Source organism: Prionailurus viverrinus, chromosome A2 (genome assembly GCF_022837055.1).
Source record: "Prionailurus viverrinus isolate Anna chromosome A2, UM_Priviv_1.0, whole genome shotgun sequence".
Taxonomy (NCBI): Eukaryota; Metazoa; Chordata; class Mammalia; order Carnivora; family Felidae; genus Prionailurus; species Prionailurus viverrinus.
Genome location: NC_062562.1, coordinates 16,187,518 through 16,208,111, shown reverse-complemented (window position 1 = coordinate 16,208,111; position 20,594 = coordinate 16,187,518). Strand labels below are relative to the sequence as shown.

At 46.8% G+C, this 20,594-nt stretch overlaps 1 protein-coding gene across 4 annotated transcripts in view; it reads left to right on the top strand.

Moving 5' to 3' along the window:
- Positions 1–20,594, top strand: part of SCAP (SREBF chaperone) — a 73,188-nt gene that overhangs the window by 38,619 nt on the left and 13,975 nt on the right. For all 4 annotated transcript variants that reach the window (XM_047839408.1, XM_047839415.1, XM_047839424.1 and 1 more), the window contains exon 3: positions 11,553–11,682. In XM_047839408.1, the coding sequence (XP_047695364.1) occupies positions 11,553–11,682 (130 nt within the window). The remainder of the gene's footprint in view (positions 1–11,552; positions 11,683–20,594) is intronic.

Sequence of the window (20,594 nt, the reverse complement as noted above, 5' to 3'; positions counted from 1 at the left end):
GTATGAAAACCTTAGGAGACAGCTGACATGTCAAGTTTGGAGAACTCCCTCTTGACTCATGGTGAATTAGAATAGGATGGAAGTTGGGGAAGAGGCAGATGTGATGAAAACAATATTTAACAACCAGTACAGCCCAGATGCAGCCAAGCCTGCCTTATATTTCACAGGTGCTTCTGGCTGAGCATCAGTCTAGAGGAAGAGGTGGGTGGTGAGGCTCAGGGTAGGACTAGGCTGATGGGAAGGAAAGGAAGACTGATCTTCATTGACCTCCGGCTTTGTAGGTCCTTTGATGCTTTTCCTTTCACACACACACTGTTCCATTTGGTGCCTGACATCCTTGGAGGGGGGGTGGTTGTGTCCTAGATTTTTTTTTAAGAGTGATTAAACTAGTGTGGAGAGCTGGTAATTGGTAAATATTATGACTGGCAGGTCTCTGTGGAAAGCCCTGTACTTTCTCTACTTCACCCAGGTGATAGGAACGTTTTGAAGAATACTATTTGGTGCTGATAGCTTTCATTGCAAGATGTTTGCTCTCTGAACAAGAAGCCTGAGAGAGATGGTCTCAGTTGCAGTGGGCCAGGATTAGGGCCTGGCAGGATCTGCCTAGATAGAGAACAGTCTTTTTGAGGCAGTAGCCCTATATAACAGAAGTTGGGGAGAGAGCACAAAGTTGGGTTTTCTCAATAAAGATGGCTTAAAAAAACAAAAGATGGCCATAATAAATGCCAGGCACTATGCCAGACCAGTGATGCACACATCATTCCTCTCAGAAGTACACAATTGTGGGTCCAAGACATTGGATATTGTGCCCAGCAGATGTGACCTGGCCTTGGGGCAAAGGGAGACAATGTCAGGGAGGCTTCTTTGGAGGAGAGCCTCTGAGCTGAACCCTGCGGGAAGAGTAAGTGGTGTCTTCGTCTTCATCATTTAAGGTCATCAGTCAGCTCGTTCAGCAAATGGGCAGGGAAGGGAGTATCCCAGCAAGCCCCTCCAAGAACCTGCTACCTCCTCTAGTCCCGCCCTCTGACGGCACCACAGTTTCCTCATGTCTTTGCAGTCCAAAGTTTTTCTTTGAAGAGAAAAATCAGCCTTGTACTCTCCCATTCTTAGTGCTGTGTACTTACTTTCTCAAACTAACATCTTTGTCGAGTTATCTCAAAAGAGTTTTTTAACAACTTTTCTTAAAATCTGATTGGCTTAGGAAACATTTTCCAAGGCTAGATGAAGTCTGTTAGCCTCCAAAAATGATAAAGTTTGTATCAGAGAATCCACGGGTTGTGGGTCTTTTGGGGCAGGAGATGAGATGTTGTGGACTCAGGGCACAAGCCTCCGTCTCCTCTTCTGACCCGGGAACCTTCCCTCTGCAGAGCAGCTTCCTGCTTCTGTTCAGAGCCTCGGGTTGCCTGCAGAAAACAGAGTGTGAGTAATAGCATTTAGTAGTTTCATTAGATACCTAGATTCTGTTTAGTTGTTCATCTTGTATTGTTCCTGGAATGAGACCCTTGTGCAGCTTGAACTCAAAGGGCCCCTGCGCTTGATGTCCTTGTTCAGATCTGGCAGCCACCTGAGCTGTAGACCCCATTCTTCAGCACTGGACCACCCTGGGAACAGTGAATGCTTTTTCCTCCAGGAAAATCTGATGAAACTTGCAGCACGTAGACACTGGCAAGAGGTGTCTTCACATTTCCTAGAGGTTAGGCCATCAGGACCTGAGGGTGTGGCCCAGCAGCAGCCCAGCAAGGCAGAGGGCGCCGTTGCTCCCATTGCGCCCTGGGATGTGGTGGGCGCACTGTTGGGTGAAGAGAGGGTGCTCGAGCGCCAGGCTAGCGGACTGCCTGTGTGCAGAACAGAGGTCAACGTGAGGGTCATTGGGTCACTTGTTGATCCTACGGCCTGCTGCTCATGGCTAGAGATGGTGATTTTCATTTGGAGAGCAAGTTAAATCATAGTGAGGCCATTCTAAACCTCATGAAGGACGGTAATCTTGCAAACTATGTGGGTATTCCAGAGCAGGCTTGGCCCCTTTCCTCGTCCATTTTCTCTGGCAGAATGCAGTACCTTTGAGCTGAGGCTGCACATCTCCGTTGCATGGTCTCTGTCCACCTCTCCCCCCATCTCCCCACATCTCAAGTTTCCCCAGATCACCATGAGTCCTTGGGAAGTGTGCATACAGGGGCCTGTATTAAAGGTTCCTTCTTTCTACGCCCATGTGGTCACCGTAGACACATTTATATTCTCTTTGTGATCAAGAAAGAAATCTAAGTAACTGAAGCCTTATGTGCAGTTGTGCTTTGGAGAGCCAGCTGGGTAGCTGAGAATGAGTCCCAGAGCACCCCTCGTCTCTGCCCTGAAGCCTGCACTTGAGAGCCCAAGGGACCAGCTCCTGCAGCTGCTCCAGGATGCTGACCTGTTCAGCATGCCAGAGCCAAAGCCTCCCCCCAGCAGAAGTTAACTCCTGGCCTCACAAACAAGCTCTGGAAAAGTTCTGAAATGCCTGTGGGAGATCAAAGACTCCTTTACCACCCCAAATTTCCTCAAGCAGGAAAGGGCAGGAGATCTCAGAAATACCGCCTTCTAGTCTTTTGCTACCCCACCTCTAGCCCTGTACTGTTCTCCCCTGAGAGGCGAAGAGAGAGAACATCTCCCACCCTGATGCCTCCAGATAAGTGCCTTGTGCAACATCTCTGAGTGTCATTTCTGAGGCTGATGTTTCCATCTGTCTTCGGCATCTCCTGAACCTCCATCCTAGATGACTGGGAGTGAGGAGGAGTTGAGACTAGAGCCAGTAGCATCCGTGTAATTGTGGGATGCAGGGCAACAGGACAGTGCATGGAAGCTTGGTCAAGAAGCAGGGGAAAGGACCATTAAAGGTCCTAAATATACTTGCATGGGAGTGGTTGAAAGGTCCCCCCTCCCCATCCAAAAGCCCACCCTGGCCCAGGGGATGGCCGTCGCCTCACCCTGCCCCAAGACACAACGGGATGTGTACATCTGACCCCAAGCCCCCTTGTTTTTATATTCAGGCCCCTGCCAGGGTGGCAACAAAAGGGATATATGGACAAGAAGGGCAGGGCCAGGTCCTGGGATGTGAGAGGGCAGAGGAGCTGGTGGTCAAGAACCTGTCCCAGGGAGGAGGGACCATGGGTGAGCCTACAGTCCGTACCCTCAGCACATGCTGTGTTGTGATGGACTTCACTTCAAAAGCAAGTTTAAAGATAAATTTTATTAAGAATTTCCATACCAATGAAGACATCCAGATGGCAAACAAACACATGAAAAGATGTTCAACATCGCTCATCATCAGGGAAATAAAAATCAAAACCACAATGAGATACCACCTCATACTGGTCAGAGTGGCTAAAATTAACAACTCTGGAAACAACAGATGTTGACCAGGATGTGGAGACAGGGGAACCCTCTTGCACTGTTGGTGGGAATGCAAACTGGTACAGCCACTCTGGAAAACAGGAGATTTCTCGAAAAATTAAAAATAGAATTACCCTGTGATCCAGCAATTGCACTACTAGGAATTTATCTGAAGCATACAAAAATGCTGATTTGAAGGGCACATGCACCCCAATGTTTATAGCAGCACTATCAACAATAGCCAAATTATGTATATACAATGGAATACTACTCAGAGATGAAAAAGAATGAAATCTTGCCATTTGCAACAACGTGGATGGAACTGGAGGGTAGTATGCTAAGCGAAATAAGAGAAAGACAGATATCACATGATTTTACTCATATGTGGAATTTGAGAAATTTAACAGGATCATAGGGGAAGGTAAGGAAAAATAAGATTAAAAACAGAGGAAGGCAAACCATAAGAGACTCTTAAATACAGAGAACAAAGTGAGGGTTGATGGGGATGGAGGGTGGGGAAAATGGGTGATGGGCATTAAGGAGGGCACTTGTTGGGATGAGCACTGGGTGTTACATGTAAGAGATGAATCACTGGATTCTACTCCTGAAGCCAAGACTACACTGTATGTTAACTAACTTGAGAATAAAATAAATAAGTAAGTAAGTAAGTAAATGAGAATTTCCATAGAGCTACTGCAGAGCATTAAACCCCAAGCGCCGAGACCTTCTGAGCGCGGAGTCCTGTGCAGCCATATGGGTTATGAAGCCAGCCTCGCGCGTGGAACATCTGGTAGATAAATAATCCTGAACATTTCCTGAACATCTTTTATGTGACTGATATTGGGGATGCAGAAATTAAAATAGCATGGACCCTCCCTGTACATTTCTTATATTAATCATGCAGATGAGAAGTCTCTAGGATCAGTGTTTGCAGGCTGCCATGGAGAACAGAAGACATGTGCCTACCTGCCTGGGATTGGAGGAATACAAAGGCTGTGTTGCCCTGAAGGACAAGCAGGAATTTGGCTGGCCTTGGGGAGAGCAAGGGGAGCCATTTCGTTTTGGGCTCCCCTGAGACAAGGATTTGAGTATATACATGTAGCTAATGTGTAAAATGAAGTGAGCACTGGTAGGAAGGTGGAAAAGTGAAATAGGAAGGAGCATCATCCAGCAACTTTCCACCACAGGAAGCTGTGTAATCTCACTGGGGAACGCTGAGAAATGGTACAGGACGTCCACCTCAGAGCTCGTTACCTGGGTGTGGGGCAGCCAGACTGTGCCAGGGTCAGCAGACTCTTTCCCTACAGGGCCAGTTGGTAAGGCCACATACGGTCTCTGTCACGTAGTTTTGTTTTTTTAGTAACCCTGTAAATGTGTAAAAACCATTCTTAGCTCACAGGTCACACAGAAACAGGCCAGGGGCTGTAGTTTCCCAACCCCTGATCTACACAACATCAGCCACTGGTTGAGGGCTGCCTCTAGCCAGCATCAGTTCCCACCGCCTAGTCAGAGAGGCCTCCAGCGAGAGGCCTCCAGAACAGTCTCAAGCGAGAGAGATGCAGATGCTAACAGTTGGAAGTTGAGGCAGCATGCCCAGAAGTAAGACTAGAAGGGAGAAGGGGAGGGCAGCAGCCTCTGGGGATGTGTTGGGCGGCCAGATGTGGGGAGCAGGCCATACAGGCATGGTAGCAGGTGGTGTGTGGGCTGGGTGGGGGGGAGATTGGAGATTTTAGTTCCATATTTGATTAAGAGATAAGTGATTTCAGGGGTAGAAGCGGAGAGTCTAGCTGGGCTAGTGCATTCATTGCTCTAGGTGAGAGGTGATTGTTGCTTAGTCTAAGCTGAAGGTCTGGAGGTGGTGAGATGTGGTGGTGTCTGGATATATTTTGAAGGTGGAGCCTTCAGGATTGTCTGAAGACCAAATGTGGAATATAAGAAAAAGAGGATCAAGATCAAAGTGCTTGGCCTGAGCAGCTGGATGGGTGGAGCTGAGACAGGAAAGGCAGGGGAGGTTTTGGAGACCTGGTTCATTTCCTTTGCCCCTGTAAGATCAGGCCAAGCCAAGATATAATCTGGTCTTAGAAACAAGTTTTGCGGAAGCAACATGGGGGTGGTTGTAGAAATCTCCAGACAGTTTCTTTCTTTAAATGTCTAGTCTGTTTTCCAACCTTGGAAAAGTGAGTGTTTTTACTTTTGAAAATTGCCTGACGGTTTTCTTCCAAGTTTTCCTTTTGGCTAGAATTTGGTAGCTGTGGATGATGATTATTCCCTTGCATTTTGCAATTTTGTAGACTCTTTTTCTTGCGTGTTTTTCTTTTGCCTATGTTAAAAGGAATGTGTGGATGTTTCAGTTTTTTAACAAGACAGAAATGCAATACACGGTATTAGAGTGTGATGTTAAGAGCACAGACTCTGATGCCTGTGCTGACATCCTGGTTTTGTCACCTTCTGGTGAGGATATAGCTTCTGCATGTCACACTGGGTTGTGCTGAGGCTTAAATGAGCAGATAGATGGAAGGCACTTGGATTGGTGTCGGACACATAGTAGGTGCTCAGTGAGAGGAACCATGGCTAGTATAGAGACAGAGACAGGCAGGTCTGCTGCCAGTGGTAAGAACCATGTTGGGGTGAGTGTAGGGTCCTTTGGTAGCTCACAGAAGGAGGGGCCCCAACCCAGATTTGGGGAAAGATTTCCTACAGCAAGTGGTACTGCAAGTGAGGCCGCCAAGGTGAGTTATCTAGGAGAAGAATAGGCGAGTGTGTTCCAGCAGGGGCAGAGCCTCAGAAGCAAGAGAGCAGTTGTGTGACTCCGAGGCAAGGTTGGGGAATGGCTGGGAGCCTTTTGAAGAACTTCAAGGCCTGTAGACTTCATCCTGAGAAAGCTGGATGCTCTGGAGTGTGCTGCCCTTCTTTTTCTTCCTGCTGCCATGTTTAGACTCCTGGAATTCACAGATATTTTTTAATTCACAGTTTGAGAAGCAGGCTGCCTTTGGTTCAGTCAGTGTGTTTTGGGCAGCTGTGGTATGGAAAGTGAATGTAGATGTACAGTGTACTGCCTGCTTTCATCTTGCAGTGAAGCTAAAGCTCCATCATTCTTAGCTCTGGGCCCCGAGACTCCTCTCCACATTCAGAGCCCAGAGGTTAGTCTGTGTTGTGCAGGGCTTTCCAAAGCAGAACCTTAGCTGAATCTCCAGAGACAGCCTTTGGCGCCGGTCTCCAAACAGCTGAACCTTGGTTTTTGGAAGCATCGAGAGAGGAGCCAGTGTTCATGTACAAGGGAGTCTCCATGTGATTGACAGCTGATTTCTCCCCAGAAACCATGGAGGCCAGAAGGCAATGAGAAAACATTTTAAATTTTGAATGAAAAAAATCAAGTATCCTATATTCTACAAAACTAGTCTTCAGTAATGAAGGAGAAATAGAGATATCCATATAAACAAAAGCTGAGCGGGCCTGCACTACAGGAAACACTAAAGCAAGTCCTTCAGGCTGAAGTGAAGGGATACTAGACAATAATTTGAAACCATAAATAAAAGTAACACTAGTAAATATAACCAGACTTTTATATTTTTGGTTTGGTTTGTAACGTCTGTCTTTTATGATTTAAAAGGCAGGGGCACTGAATAGTAATTTTAGATCTGTAGTGATGGGCATACAATGTATAAATCGTAATCTGTGGCAATGACAATATAGAAGGGAAGAAACAGATATATAGCAAAGTGTTTAGATACTATGGAAACTAAGCTTCTCAGGCTGGATAATTTTCAGATGTCTTATTTTCAAGGTCACTGATCTTTCTCCTGCCTGCTCACATCTGCAGAACCCCTCTTTAACAATGCTATTCGATCTGGGTTGTTAATAATAATTGTAATCTGTATGGTAACCAAACAGTAACTTGAAAATACAGAAAATGAAAGAAGAAGGGAGTCAAAGTGGCACATAAAAAAATTAGCCAAATACAAAAAAGGGCAGCAATTGGAGGAATTGAGGAACAAAAGTCATACAAGACATAAAATGGCACAAGTAGACCCTTCCTTATTAGTAATCACATAAAATGGGAGTGGATTTAACTCTTCTATTAAGAGAGACATTGGGGTTGCTTGGGTGGTTTGGTTAAGTGTCTGGCTCTTGATTTCAGCTCAGGTCATGAACTTACGGTTGGTGTGATCGAGCCTCGCACTGGGTTCTGCGCTGACAGTGCTGGCTGCAGAGCCTCTTTGGGATTCCGCTCCTTCTCTCTCTCTGCCCCTCCCCCACTGGCATGCTTGTACATGCGCTCTCTTTCAAAAAATAAACATTAAAAAAAATAAGAGGGGCGCCTGGGTGGCTCAGTCGGTTAAGCGTCTGACTTCAGCCCAGGTCATGATCTCACGGTCCGTGAGTTCGAGCCCCGCATCGGGCTCTGGGCTGATGGCTCAGAGCCTGGAGTCTGCTTCCGATTCTGTGTCTCCCTCTCTCTCTGCCCCTCCCCCATTCATGCTCTGTCTCTGTCTCAAAAATAAACGTTAAAAAAAAAAAAATGAGTAACTTAAAAAAAAAAAGAGGCACCTCGGTGGCTCAGTCGGTTAAGCGTCCAACTTTGGCTCAGGTCATGATCTTATGGTTTGTGGGTTCGAGCCCCACATTGGGCTTTGTGCTGACAGCTCAGAGCCTGGAGCCTGCTTCGGATTCTGTGTCTCCCTCTCTCTCTGCCCCTCCCCCGTTCATGCTGTCTCTCTCAAAAGTAAATAAACATAAAAATTTTAAAAAAAAATAAGAGAGACATTGGCAGATTAAATTTACAAAGAATCTATATACTGTCAACAAGACACTTCAGATACATAGTACACTTGAGATATAAGAACACAAAGAAGTTGAAAGTAAGGATGGAAAAATATATTCCATGCCAAACAGTAACAGAGAGAGAGACCTAGAGTGGCTCTATGATTGTCAGACAACATCTAAAAGGTAACAAAATAAAGGACATTACATATTGATAAATGCTTTAGTACAGCAAGAGTGCATCACAGTTATAAACATTCACACACCTAATAACAAGGCTACAACATAAATGAAGCAAAAACGGACAGAATTGAAATGAGAAATTGAGAAATCCACAGTTATAGTTGGATATTTCAGTTCTGTGCTGTCAGTACTAGATACAAGAAGAGACAGCAAGATAAGGAAACGGAGGACTTGAGCAACAGTGTCAACCAGCCAGACCTAACAGACATGCAGAGAACACCCAGCAACAGCAGAAGACATGTTCTCAAGTGCTCGCAGAGCAGTCTCCAGGATAGACCATCCGTTAGGCCACAGACAAGTCTTGATGAATTAAAGAAGACTGAAATCGGGGCGCCTGGGTGGCGCAGTCGGTTGAGCGTCCGACTTCAGCCAGGTCACGATCTCGCGGTCCGTGAGTTCCAGCCCCGCGTCCGGCTCTGGGCTGATGGCTCGGAGCCTGGAGCCTGTTTCCGATTCTGTGTCTCCCTCTCTCTCTGCCCCTCCCCCGTTCATGCTCTGTCTCTCTCTGTCCCAAAAATAAATAAACGTTGAAAAAAAAAAAAAAAATAAATAAAGAAGACTGAAATCAGATAGAATATCTTTTCCAATCGCAGGGGAATGAAACTAAACATACTAGAAGGAAAACTGGAAAATTCACAAGTAGGTGGAAGTTAAACAGGATATTCTAAAACAACCAATGAGTCCCAATGAGTCAAGAAGTCAGAAGGGAAATTCAGAAAATACCTTGAGGTGAGGACAAAAACAAAGACCCGAAATACCAAATCTTTTTTTTTTTTAATTTTTATTGTTAATGTTTATTTATTTTTGAGACAGAGAGCATGAACGGGGGAGGGTCAGAGAGAGAGGGAGACACAGAATCCGAAGCAGGCTCCAGGCTCCGAGCCGTCAGCCCAGAGCCCGACGCGGGGCTCGAACTCACGGACCGCGAAATCGTGACCTGAGTTGAAGTCGGACGCTTAACCGACTGAGCCACCCATGCGCCCCACGAAATACCAGATCTAATGGGATGCTGTGATAGTCGTACTACGAGGGAAACGTGTAGCTGTGAGGACGACTCAGTACTCTTGTCTAGAATATATAAAGAACGAAAAATCAATGAGGAAAAGACAGCCAACCCAATTAAACAGAAGAGGGACTTCACAAGAGGTTATGTCTGAATGGCCAGCAAGCATATGAAAGAATTTTCCACATTGCTGCACATTGAAACCGCAGGGAGATACCACTACATCCTCTTCCACGTGGTTACATTTAATTGGCCTGACAGTGTCAAGAGGTGGCAAGGATTTGGAGCAGTTGGAACTCTTGTCACACTGCTGGTGGGAACATACGTTTGTACAACTACTTTGGAGAATTGGTATTCTCTACAAAGCCAAACACATACACTATAAAATAACACTTCCTTCTGGGAACACACCCAACAGAAATGAGTGCTGATGGCCACCAAAAGCCATCTATGAAAATGACCGTAATAACTCCATTCTTCATAACTGAAACCAGAAACAGCCGCAGGTTCCTCGACAGTGGAATGGATAAATGCAGGGTAGTGTATAATTCAGCGGAATAGCACATACCTACGGGAAAGAATGATCTGATATGTATGGATGAATCTAGCAGATAAAATTTAGGTGAAAGCAGCCAGTCACAAAAGAGAACACCCGAAGCATGGGTGATTTTATGTATAAGTCATTACAAAGGCAAAACGAGTTTATGGTGATGGAAGTTCTGATAGTAGTTTGGGGTGCTCTTCACTGGGCAAGGGCACAAAGCTGCCTTCTGAGGTCCTGGAAATGTTCTATAGCTTGATCTAGGCAGCGGTTACCCAGGTGTGTGCCTATGTAAAAGTTCATTGCACCAGATAGTTAAGGTTTGTACATGTATTGTATCAAAGTTGTAAATTAAAATTAAAAACAAAAGTTTTGTTAAAAAGTGAGACATGACACAAAATGAAAACGTATATGGGTTTGCCAGCTTTTTGTTGTAAGGCCAGGGCTTTTCCTGTGTGAGTGGTGGGTCTAGTGTAAAATCTAGTGTAAAATACACTCTCAGTGTGTTATATACAATTTTTGTGGTCTTTTTAAATTGGAGCAGTTGCCCAGCAATGTACATCAGGATCCTTCTGGATTTTTATTTTTATTTATTTATTTAATGTTTATTTATTCTTGAGAGAGACAGAGACAGAGTGTGAGTGGGGGAGGGTCAGAGAGAGAAGGAGACACAGAATCCAAAGCAGGCTTCAGGCTCTGAGCTGTCAGCACAGAGCCTGACACGGGGCTCAAACTCACAAACTGGTAGATCATGACCTGAGCTGAAGTCGGACGCCTAACCGACTGAGCCACCCAGGCGCCCCTCCTTCTGGATTTTTATACATTCCCACCGCGCCCCCCCCCCCCGTTTCTTATTGTTGTCTGTCTTTTAATTTGACAAGGTTTTTTTTTTTTTTTTTTAGCATCTTTATTATGTCTCTAAAAATATTCATCCAGTCTGTTTTATCAATTGGACTTCCTTGTAAGCTTTCTGTGGCTAAAAATAAGCTTGAAAGTTTTTTTTTTTAATGTTTATTTTTGAGAGAGAGAGAGACAGTTGCGAGCAGGGGAGGGGCAGAGAGAGAGGGAGACACAGAATCCGAAGCAGGCTCCAAGCTGTCAGCACAGAGCCCAACGTGGTGCTCAAACCCATGAACTGTAAGATCATGACCTGAGCCGAAGTTGGATGCCTAACTGAGCCATCCACGCATCCTGTTTTTTTTTGGAAAAGTTCTTTTTTCTTTTTTTTTTTTTTTTAAGTTTGAGAGAGAAAATGGGCACATGTGTGCAAGTGGGGAGGGGCAGAGAGAGGAGAGAGAGAATGAATCCCAAGCAGGCTCCATCCTGTCAGCTCTGAGCCCAACATGTGGCTCGATCTCACAAACCATAAGATCATGACCTGAGCTGAAACCAAGAGTCAGACACTTAACTGGCTGAGCCATCCAGGTGCTCTGAGCTTGAAAAATTCTGATATTCTGATCTGGGTGTCTTCTGAGTGTCTTTCTAGTTCCGAAGTTTTATGACTCCGATATTGTGCACACAGATACAGTCCCAGCAGGGAGACTGCAGTGCGGCTGTGCTGGCCCCTGTGTCACTCATTTCGGTGCAGATTGTGCTCCTGCCATGTCCTAACCCTTCTCTCCTTCTTGTTCGTCCCAGCTGCCCACTGCTGAAACTGCCCCTACCAGGGACAGGACCGGTGGAGTTCACCACTCCTGTGAAGGACTACTCGCCCCCACCTGTGGCCTCTGACCACAAACCAGGGGAGCCCAGTGAGCGGCCAGAGTGGGTAGGTGCTCAGTGTGTGTCTGGGGAGAGCCCCGAGGGTTGGGTGGAAATTGGCCAAGGCAGGGGTTCTGGGAGTGAGAGTGAGGGTGGCCAGCTTCGGATTGGTGGGTACATGTACTTGAACAGCTTTTACAAAGGCACCACAAATATTTCATTACATAGTTAATGAATAACCTTTTTTGAAAGGAAACCGCCAAGTGACACAAAAATGTGACTGTCCTCAACAGCCAGGTGGGATCTGTGGTGGTTGTAGCTATGGCCAGATGGGTCTGGAGTCCTACCTGGACTGCTCACATACCATGCCCGGGCCCAAGCAGTGCTCTGGCAAGCAGGCCATCTCCTCCTTGTCCCAAGTGGTCACGAGAGCCATGGAGCATCCTTAGAGAATTTTCTGTGATCAGGGTCTCATATATCAGTGTGCACCTCATGTTTTCAGATGTCACGTCTGATTTTCTCCTCACAGTGAAGTTTGGTAAAAAGTGTTAAGTTTTTGTGTTTTGGGTTTTTTAAATCTCTTTTATAGTTAGGAAAGGGGGCCCAGGGTGATGAAGTGCCTCAGTTACCTAGTTATAGATGGGGTCAGCACTGGATCAGAACTCCAGGACTCCTGACCCCAGGTCCCTGCTTGTTCTGGGTCATAGTATTCTCAGTTGATTGCCTCTGAGCTGAGCACTGATGTAGCCGAGGACGTAACAGTTGCTCTAGCTGAGGGTCTCAGGTAGAGGACTTAACCCGCTGTGACGCTGGACTCATTATCTGGAAATCTTACAAGCTCGATTAGCCCATCTCGAAAGCTTTTACCTGCCAGGTAGTAGATGAAGTGTCCTTCCTTCATACATTGTGCTTTGGTCCCATGGATTTGTGCTGGACTGAGTGTATTGTTGAGGAGGAAAACCAAAGCCTGGGGAACAGAGCTCTTCCTTTTCCGCCCTGTCTCTGACAATGATGATACATTCCTCTCTGTCCTTTATAGGTAATATAGCAGTCAGGTAACTTGTTGTAAACTTGGCCCTACTGTTGCTGAAATAGAGACATAGCTGGTAAGATAGGTGTGTGTTAAGCCATATATTAATCTGGCTTAATGGGACTCTGTCCATGAAGATCAGAGGGAGCATGGTGTGGTGCTGGCAGAAACTGGTTCTGTAACTTCATGTACCAGCTTGACCATTGGCTCACTATGGGACCTTCTTGGTTCAGACCTTTTACCTTCATTAATCTCTTGAAGCAGTTGTACCACATTATGGAACTGATGGTTTGTGGTCACAACAGGGGAGTCTGTGTTTGTGGATGTTTCATGACTAGAAGAGTTCGGTTGGCCTGATAATACATGGTAGGTATTTAATGGTACGGCTGTTAGGGAGGTGACTTGTTTGTGAGCTCTTTAAACTTCCTTAATGCCCTTCATTGGTCTGGGATGATGATAGTAAGTAGGTGTACAAATAACTTCAGGGCTCAGCAGTCAGAAGATTGGCTGTTTTCTCTCTCTTTGGAGCCCCCACCCCTTGAAGGATTGAGAAGGACCCAGGCCTCAGTGCAGTCACCTAGTGTTTTGCAGGTCAGGGGTCAGTTCTCTTACCTCCACTGACCATCCATGATAAAAATTCAGGCCAGCAATATAGGAGCAGTAAGGACTGATTTAGTTATAAGGAACAGAAAACTCAGCTCAAACCAGAGTAATCAAAAGGAATTTTTAGAGTCCTAGAACTCAAGAACACTATGGTTTGGGCCTCAGAAGGAGTTCACCTCTCGGCTCTTTTGGCTCCACTCTTGATCTGCTTAAAAGCTCCAGCAGCTTGAGCCTTATGTTCTTGCAATATCTAATCCAGTGCAGGACGAGAAGGTGCCAGGTTGTATCTAAGTGATGTAGCTTGCCTGTCCCCATCCCAAATCCTGTGGTGCTTTGTTGACTGGCTTCATCAGCTAGTTGTCACCATCACTAGGCTTAGAACAAGAGAGGACCATTTCCAAAGGAAAATTAGGAGGCTCGGGCACTGGGCACAACAATGCAAGCACCTGCTGCCCACTAAGGAACCAGAACATCCTTCATTCCTCCATTCATTCCTGTATTCAGCATATGTTTACATTCTGCAATGTACCCAGCAGGATGATCTAGGGGACACGTAGAGCCTCACAGCTTCTGGGGAGATCTGTCTGGTTAGAAAGAGAAGACAAAGATGTCAGTTCAAAATAAATATATGTCAAAGGGACACAGGAGCCAACTGAAAGAGTTCCCAATGGCCAGTGCTGGAAAACAAAAGATATTTTGCAATAAAATAAAGTAGTATTGGATTATAACCCAGAGTATAAAATATCTTGAGTTCATGTGATTAAGTAAATGGGGGGAAATAGATAAATCCAGGCAAAAATTCTAAATAATTTATGTAAATACTCTCCCTCAAGGGATTAGAATATAACTTCTCTTCCTTAAGCATGGACTGTGCGTAGTGACTTCCTTCCAAAGAATACTATATGGAGAGAGGGAGCAAAGAATCACTTTACAGTGGAGAACCAGACAGTTACCTCCCCAGCAAGGAGGTCAGGGTCAATGTCAGCAGTGATAGATCAGGCTGATAGTACATACCCTTGATATGTGACAGGTGAGGCACTCTACCTCTGGTCTTTCTCCTAGAAACCCATAACCCCAGCCTAATTATGGGAAGTTGGATGAATCCCACTTGAGGGACTTTTTATACAGTACCTGACCACTACTCCTTAAAATTGTCAAGGTTATCAAAAACAAAGAAATTCTGAGAAACTGTCACTAAGGAAAACTAAGGAAACCAAATTTTCTTAGTTTTTACCTAATGTCCTTTTTCTGTCCCAAGATTCCATTTAGGGCACCACATTAAATTTAGTGGTTACTTTCCCTGTGGCCTCCCTTGGCTACAACAGTTTTGCAGACGTCCCTTATCTTTGATGACCTTGACAGTTTGGAGTGGCAGCCAGGTATTTTGTAGAGTGCTCCTCCAGTGGGATTTGTCTGTTTTTTTCTAGATTAGACTGGGGTATGGGTTTGGGGAAGACCGCGGAGGAGAAATGCCATTCTTTCCACATCCGTCAGCCTCTTAAGTTATTTTTTACATTCCCAAACATTAAAGTTCAGTCTTCAGGCCATAAAACTCTTGGCACAAAATTTTTAAAAAGCTTTCTAATGGATGTATAGAGTAATCTCCCTATGGTTTTAATTTCCGTTTCCCAGATGACTAATGTCATGTTTATTGTATTTGCGTATCTTTCTTTGGTGTTTTTAGGTGTTGCCCATTTTGAGTGAAGTTGTTTGGATTTCTTTTTATTGAATTGTAAGTCTTTCCATATGCTGGAGATGGCTTTCTGTACAGTCGTCTTTCTCCCCTTTAGATGTGGTGGCCCCATAGTGTGATGACAGCTGCAGTGTGCATTTTTGCTTTTGTGTGTCTTGCAGAGGGGACTCTGATCCACCCTGCCAGGTCCTGGTGCTCTTAGGCCCATCCTCTGTTGGAATCACTAACCAGTAGCCTTGTTGGGTTCAGAGGGACACTTCTTTCTGAAAGAGGGATGTTTCTACCAACGGAAGGGAAGAGCAAAGCAGAAATGGTAGAGACTTTCCATTTTGCACACGCGTGTGACCTTGGGCAAGTTACTTAATACCTTTGTTCCCTCGTTTCTGCATTCAGAAAATGGGATGATAATCATACCTACGTTAGACGTTGTCAGAGGATTACATGAAGGCATGCAAAGGCTTAGTGCAGTGCCTGGCCCATCACTTGCACTTGACACATGTTTGTGGCTAGCACTGTTGTCATTGTCCTTGATCAGATCTGGCCAAAGTTCTGGAGAGTGACCAAAGTTCACATGCTTGGACTGCCCTTCGGGGCACACCAGGCCTGCACTCCTTATCCTTTAGCCTGAGCTCAGATGCCACTGTCTCCAGGAAGCCTTCCCCAGCTGTCTTGCAGATTCGTGACCTGTCTCCCCTCTGTGCTCTGTTTCCACCCACTAGAGATCATTTTCCATTCAAACGTATATAGTCCAACATTTTAACATAGTAGATGCTCAAGAAAGTCTTCTTGTTGAATAGAGAAACAGCACGGCTTATTTAGCAGACCAAGAATGTAAAGTGAGGCATTTTTCTTGGAGCATGATAGTTGATAAGGTGGGACCAAGTTGAACCCCAGGTTGTGGGGTTTCAACTTTAATTGGGCAGTGGGAAGCCAGTCCCCCAGAAGCATCAGCTTGAGGAAAGTGGCGATAAGATCAGTTGTATTGAACTTGGAGAAACTTAGAGACAGAGGTGACCATGCTTAGCGAAAGGGTCGGGGTATGCAAGGGATGGAGAGAGAGATCCTCAGGAGATGCCAAATCAAATTATGATAGTTTTAAGCCACGATAATGTGACTACATATAAGTGACCTGTTTTTGGCCACTTTGCCAGATGGTTATGTGTGTTTTGTTTGGTCTTCGCAGTGATGAGGTGAGGTCTGGGACTCCATCCCTGTTCCCTAGTAAGAGACTGGGGCTTAGAGAATGTAGACACCATTGTCCAAGGTGCACAGCCAGGGCTGACACTGGAAGTTGAACCCAGGTGGGTCCCCTGAGACCGCCATTCCCACCACACCACACCCGCTTACCTGCCCAGGGCTGGAGGACAGATCAGCAGCCACGTTTTCCAGAAGAGCTGAGTTAACAGGAGTCCTCTGTCATGTTCTGAAGAGAGCTTCTGGGTGTGTCAGTGTGAAGGTAAACTCCCTGGAGTTTGCTCTGTCTGCATGTAAAGGAAGGACTGTGTTTTAAACAAAACAAGCCTGAGGTCTCTTGCACTGGCCTGGCTCTCCCAGACCAGGTCATCATGAAACCTGAACTTCACACTAAGCCCTACCTGGCAGGCCGCAGAGCTGGTTAGGCTACCAGGGGCAGCATTGCAATGTTTGTGGTGGCTGGCTGAGCCTGGACACAGGAATTCCAAGGAGCCCTGGTCAGGTGCCTCATACTGTCAGTGCTGGTGGCCAGAGACCCCAGGGATCCCTAGGACCTCAGCTCCCCTCCTACACTGTTCATGTTGGGCCTTCCCATCTGTTTCCTGCAGGAACTCTCATGGTTCCCAACCACCCAGGCATGCTGGCTGTTGAGAAACAACAGGATTGAGAATTGGTCAGCCCTGGCTTTAATCCTGGCTTGACTGTCAGCTGTGTCCTTGGACACATCCTGTTGTCTCTCTGGGCCTTGGTTTTCTTATCTGGGTCCCATAGCTCCCGGTCTCCCAAGGCTGAACTCAAGGTGGCAGCCAAGGCTGCACTCTTCTCCAAGCCCAGTGTGGGGACACCTGACTTGCAGGCTCTCTCAGCACCCACCTGGCAACAGGCTCCTTGCAGGCTGTTGAGCTGAGGGTCTTCATTCCTCACCCGGTGTTGGCCGAGGGCCCCTTTAATTCCTTGTTTCGTGGACCTTCCAGAGCAGCTGACACATGGCTGACTTCATCAGAGTGGTGGTTCCAAAAGAGGGGGGCAGAGGAAGAATCATAGTCCTTTTTTCCTTCCAATTTTTATTTTTGTGTGTGGCAAAATACAACATAAAATTTATCATCTAAACCCTTTTTAAGTGTAGAGTGCACTGGTATTAAATACATTCATGTTGTACAACCATCCATCTCTATAACTTTTCGTCTTGTAAAACAGAAACTTTGGACCCATTAATACTCCTGCCACCTGCCATTCTTTCTGTCTGTATAAATTTCACGACTTTAGGTACCTCATATAAGTAGAATTGTACAGTACTGACTGGCTAATTTCACCCAGCATAACGTCCTCAAAAATCATAGTCTTGTGTAACCAAGTCTCAGAAGTGACATGTCATTACTTTTGTTGTAGTCTGTTTGCCAGAAGCAGGTCGCTGGGTGTAGCCCTCTCTCCAGGGGGATTGCCTGTGGGCAGGAGCACCAGGAGGTAGGGGTTACTGGAGCCGTGTTAGAAGACTACCTGCCACAGCCTCCATCTAGTGAGGAGTCCACCCTCTTTGCCCACAGGCATCTGGATCCACTGGCCCTTATGCTTCCTCCATCGCTCACTTTGGATACCATGTGTTGTGTCTGTTTCTCCCTTGAATGTCCAGTAGTGGTTATGATAGGGCCTAGTGCAGTGAGTGGTGGGCCCTGCCCACATCCCAGCTACCCTTTTATTTTAGTGCCTGCCTGCCTGCTTTCCAGCCACCAGTTTCTGCATCTCATACGTCAGAGCATCTCTGGTGAAGGCTTGAGATGCTGGAGGATTCATGCCCCCTGGGAGCAGCACTCAAGCAGTAGCTGCAGGGGTTGGTATGTAATACCTCAGCTCTCTGATCTTTCAGATGGGATGACTCAGCTAAACCCCATTACCGACAGAGGTCACTTGTCCAGTAACACCCTTTGTTGGCTGCTTTCCCTCCCTTGTTCCTGCCTTTACTCCCCTTCCTGTATTTTCTATACCTTCCAAATAAACCACCCAGCTTAGGGTCTGCTACTGGGGATCCCAAACTGAGGTAGTGAATGACAAGAGTCAGGCGCATGCCTATTGAATAAACCACTGTAAGAGAATTTTGATGCCCATAAGAGGAGGTTGCGGGCACATATGTTGGGTGACGAGTTTGCTACGATCGTGATAAATGAGGGGACTCAAGATCTTGGAAGAGTTGGAAAAACTTGGAATAGCTGCTTGAGAAGTTCATTTGGAAGTCAGGGAGGGTGTATCAAGCGGCTGCCAGCAGAAGGAGGCCAAGGCCGGGAAGCAGGGATGTGCAGTAAGAATCACTGGTACATGGTTCTTGTTTGTTGAGGCTGGCCGCCTGAGGCGTGCAAACAAAGGAGCTGTGGATTTACCCAGCGCTGGTGGAAGGACAAAGGAGAGAGAGGTCTGGGGTGAAGGAGTTACATGTTCCTATGAAAATCTGATGAAAGCCTGGATCCTCTCGCCTAAAACTGATGATGGTAGTAGTAATATGTACACTTCCAGGCAGAAACTTAAAAATATTTGGGAAGCAGTGTGCTCCTAGAACTCCTAGAGCCATCCCTAGAGCCCAGGGAGAGGGCTCTAGTTTCTGAGATGTTCATTAGTACTTCATTGAAATGGTGGTCCGAATGGTCCTGGCTGGGGAGAAGGTGCCTGGGTGGGAAGGAGGCTGGAGAAGAAGCGGAGGGCCCAGGAGCTAGAAGGAGTTTTGCACCCAGAAACGAAGGGCTCAGTTGCACAGGCTCGGTGGGCCTGAGGGTGGAGGTGGAAGTGGAAGGCAGAAGAGGTGGTATGTGCAGTCACAGCCTTGTGCCTAGTGGGAACAAACCCAGGTCTGGAGGCTTCCTGGTGTCATGCTGTCCCTGGATGATACGCTGTGTCCTTCGCAGGGCTTGAGGATGATTGCCCTGGGGATGGCTCTCCTCCTAGAGCTGTTCGTCTCCAGACAGCTCCTCCCCATTCAGGCCTGTGTGAGGACTTGAGTCGATGAGCTGCTATTCAGGTCAGAGCCTGCGGCAGCGAGCTCCATCCAGGTTCCTCTGTGCCTTTAGGCAGCTTCTAGCAGCCTGAGTCCGGTGCAAATGACAAAGCAGGTGCAGCCTTCTGTCCCCAGAGCCTTTGTAAGACATGGCTTCATAAATGTAAACTTCACAAAGGCGTAGGTGGTTGCCTTGAGTTGTTCCTTTGTGTCCAGGGGCCCAGGAGGCCTTAACTTGCCATTCATGTTCAGCATCCTGACCTTTGCCTGTGCGATAACCTGTAGTCAGGCATCATCGAGGGGCTAAGTGGCCTTTCATCTACTCCCCCACCCTGTGGAGTCCCTGATGGCGGCACAGGTGTGGGGATCACCCTCTCAGCTCCCTCCAGCCGGCACCACAGTACGTCACGGCCGTGGACGGTGTTCCCTGCCTCCAGTTGGATGACAGTGTAACTCCAGGGCAGCCTTCCAGAGCACTGCGTTCATCTGGTCACCATCTCAGAGACACTCAGGGGCTTTTCTTTGGCAACTGGTTAGAATCCAGGCAGCTCGGTCAGGCGTCATCATAGCCACCCCTCATTTTAGCTGTGATTTGTGTTACTACCTGACAGGACTCCTTGGTGTTATCTAGACCGTCTGTGCTCTCAGTGTTTCTGGCACCCCTGAGGCCCTCACCGTCCCTCTCCTGCCAGTCCTTGCCCACCTCGTGGCTCCACTCACCTTCTCCCTTGGCTGTAATCCTGCCACGGCTAATCCAGTACCTCATTATGGGGGTGCTCCATGACCGCTCCATCACTGGGAGTTCCTGGCTTGCCTGAGACATGTCTGAACACTTTGGTTACTTAGGTGCTTGTTGTTAGCTCTTTCAGGGCAGATGGCAGGTTCTAGTGAAAAAGTGTGTGATGTCAATTGAGGAGACATGGGTTTGAGACCTTGCAGCACCCTGCGGGAGTTATGAAGCCCCAGCTAGTCACCTTGCGTCTCAGAGGACTATTGTGGGGGGTTGATGAAATGATGTGCCACACTGTCTATTGCTAACATTTCCATTAATACCTGTCTGTGCACGTGCTATTTGTATACACACGTGTGTCTGTGTGGTGTGAGATGTGTGTGCATCTTGATGCTGCAGGGTGAATGTCAGTCACCCCCCTTTCACAGTGAGGAAACTGAAATCCAGAGAAGTCAAAAATGTTTCCAGGGCCATACACTTGGAGAGCTGGGATTTAAAGTTGGGTCTTTCGGTCTTTAAAAACCACTGACCTGCAAATGGCAGGATCAGTAAGACAGGCTGCACCCTGTTGGGAGCTGATGGTCTACTGTGAATTCGGCAGACGTTTTCCATAGAGGGCTAGATGATGAATGTTTGAGACTTTGTGGGTTACACGGTCTCTGTTGTGAACACTCACCTCTGCCATTATTGTGGGAAAGCCTTCGTGGACAGGACGGAATGGAGTGGGCCTGGTTGTGTTCCAGTAAAAC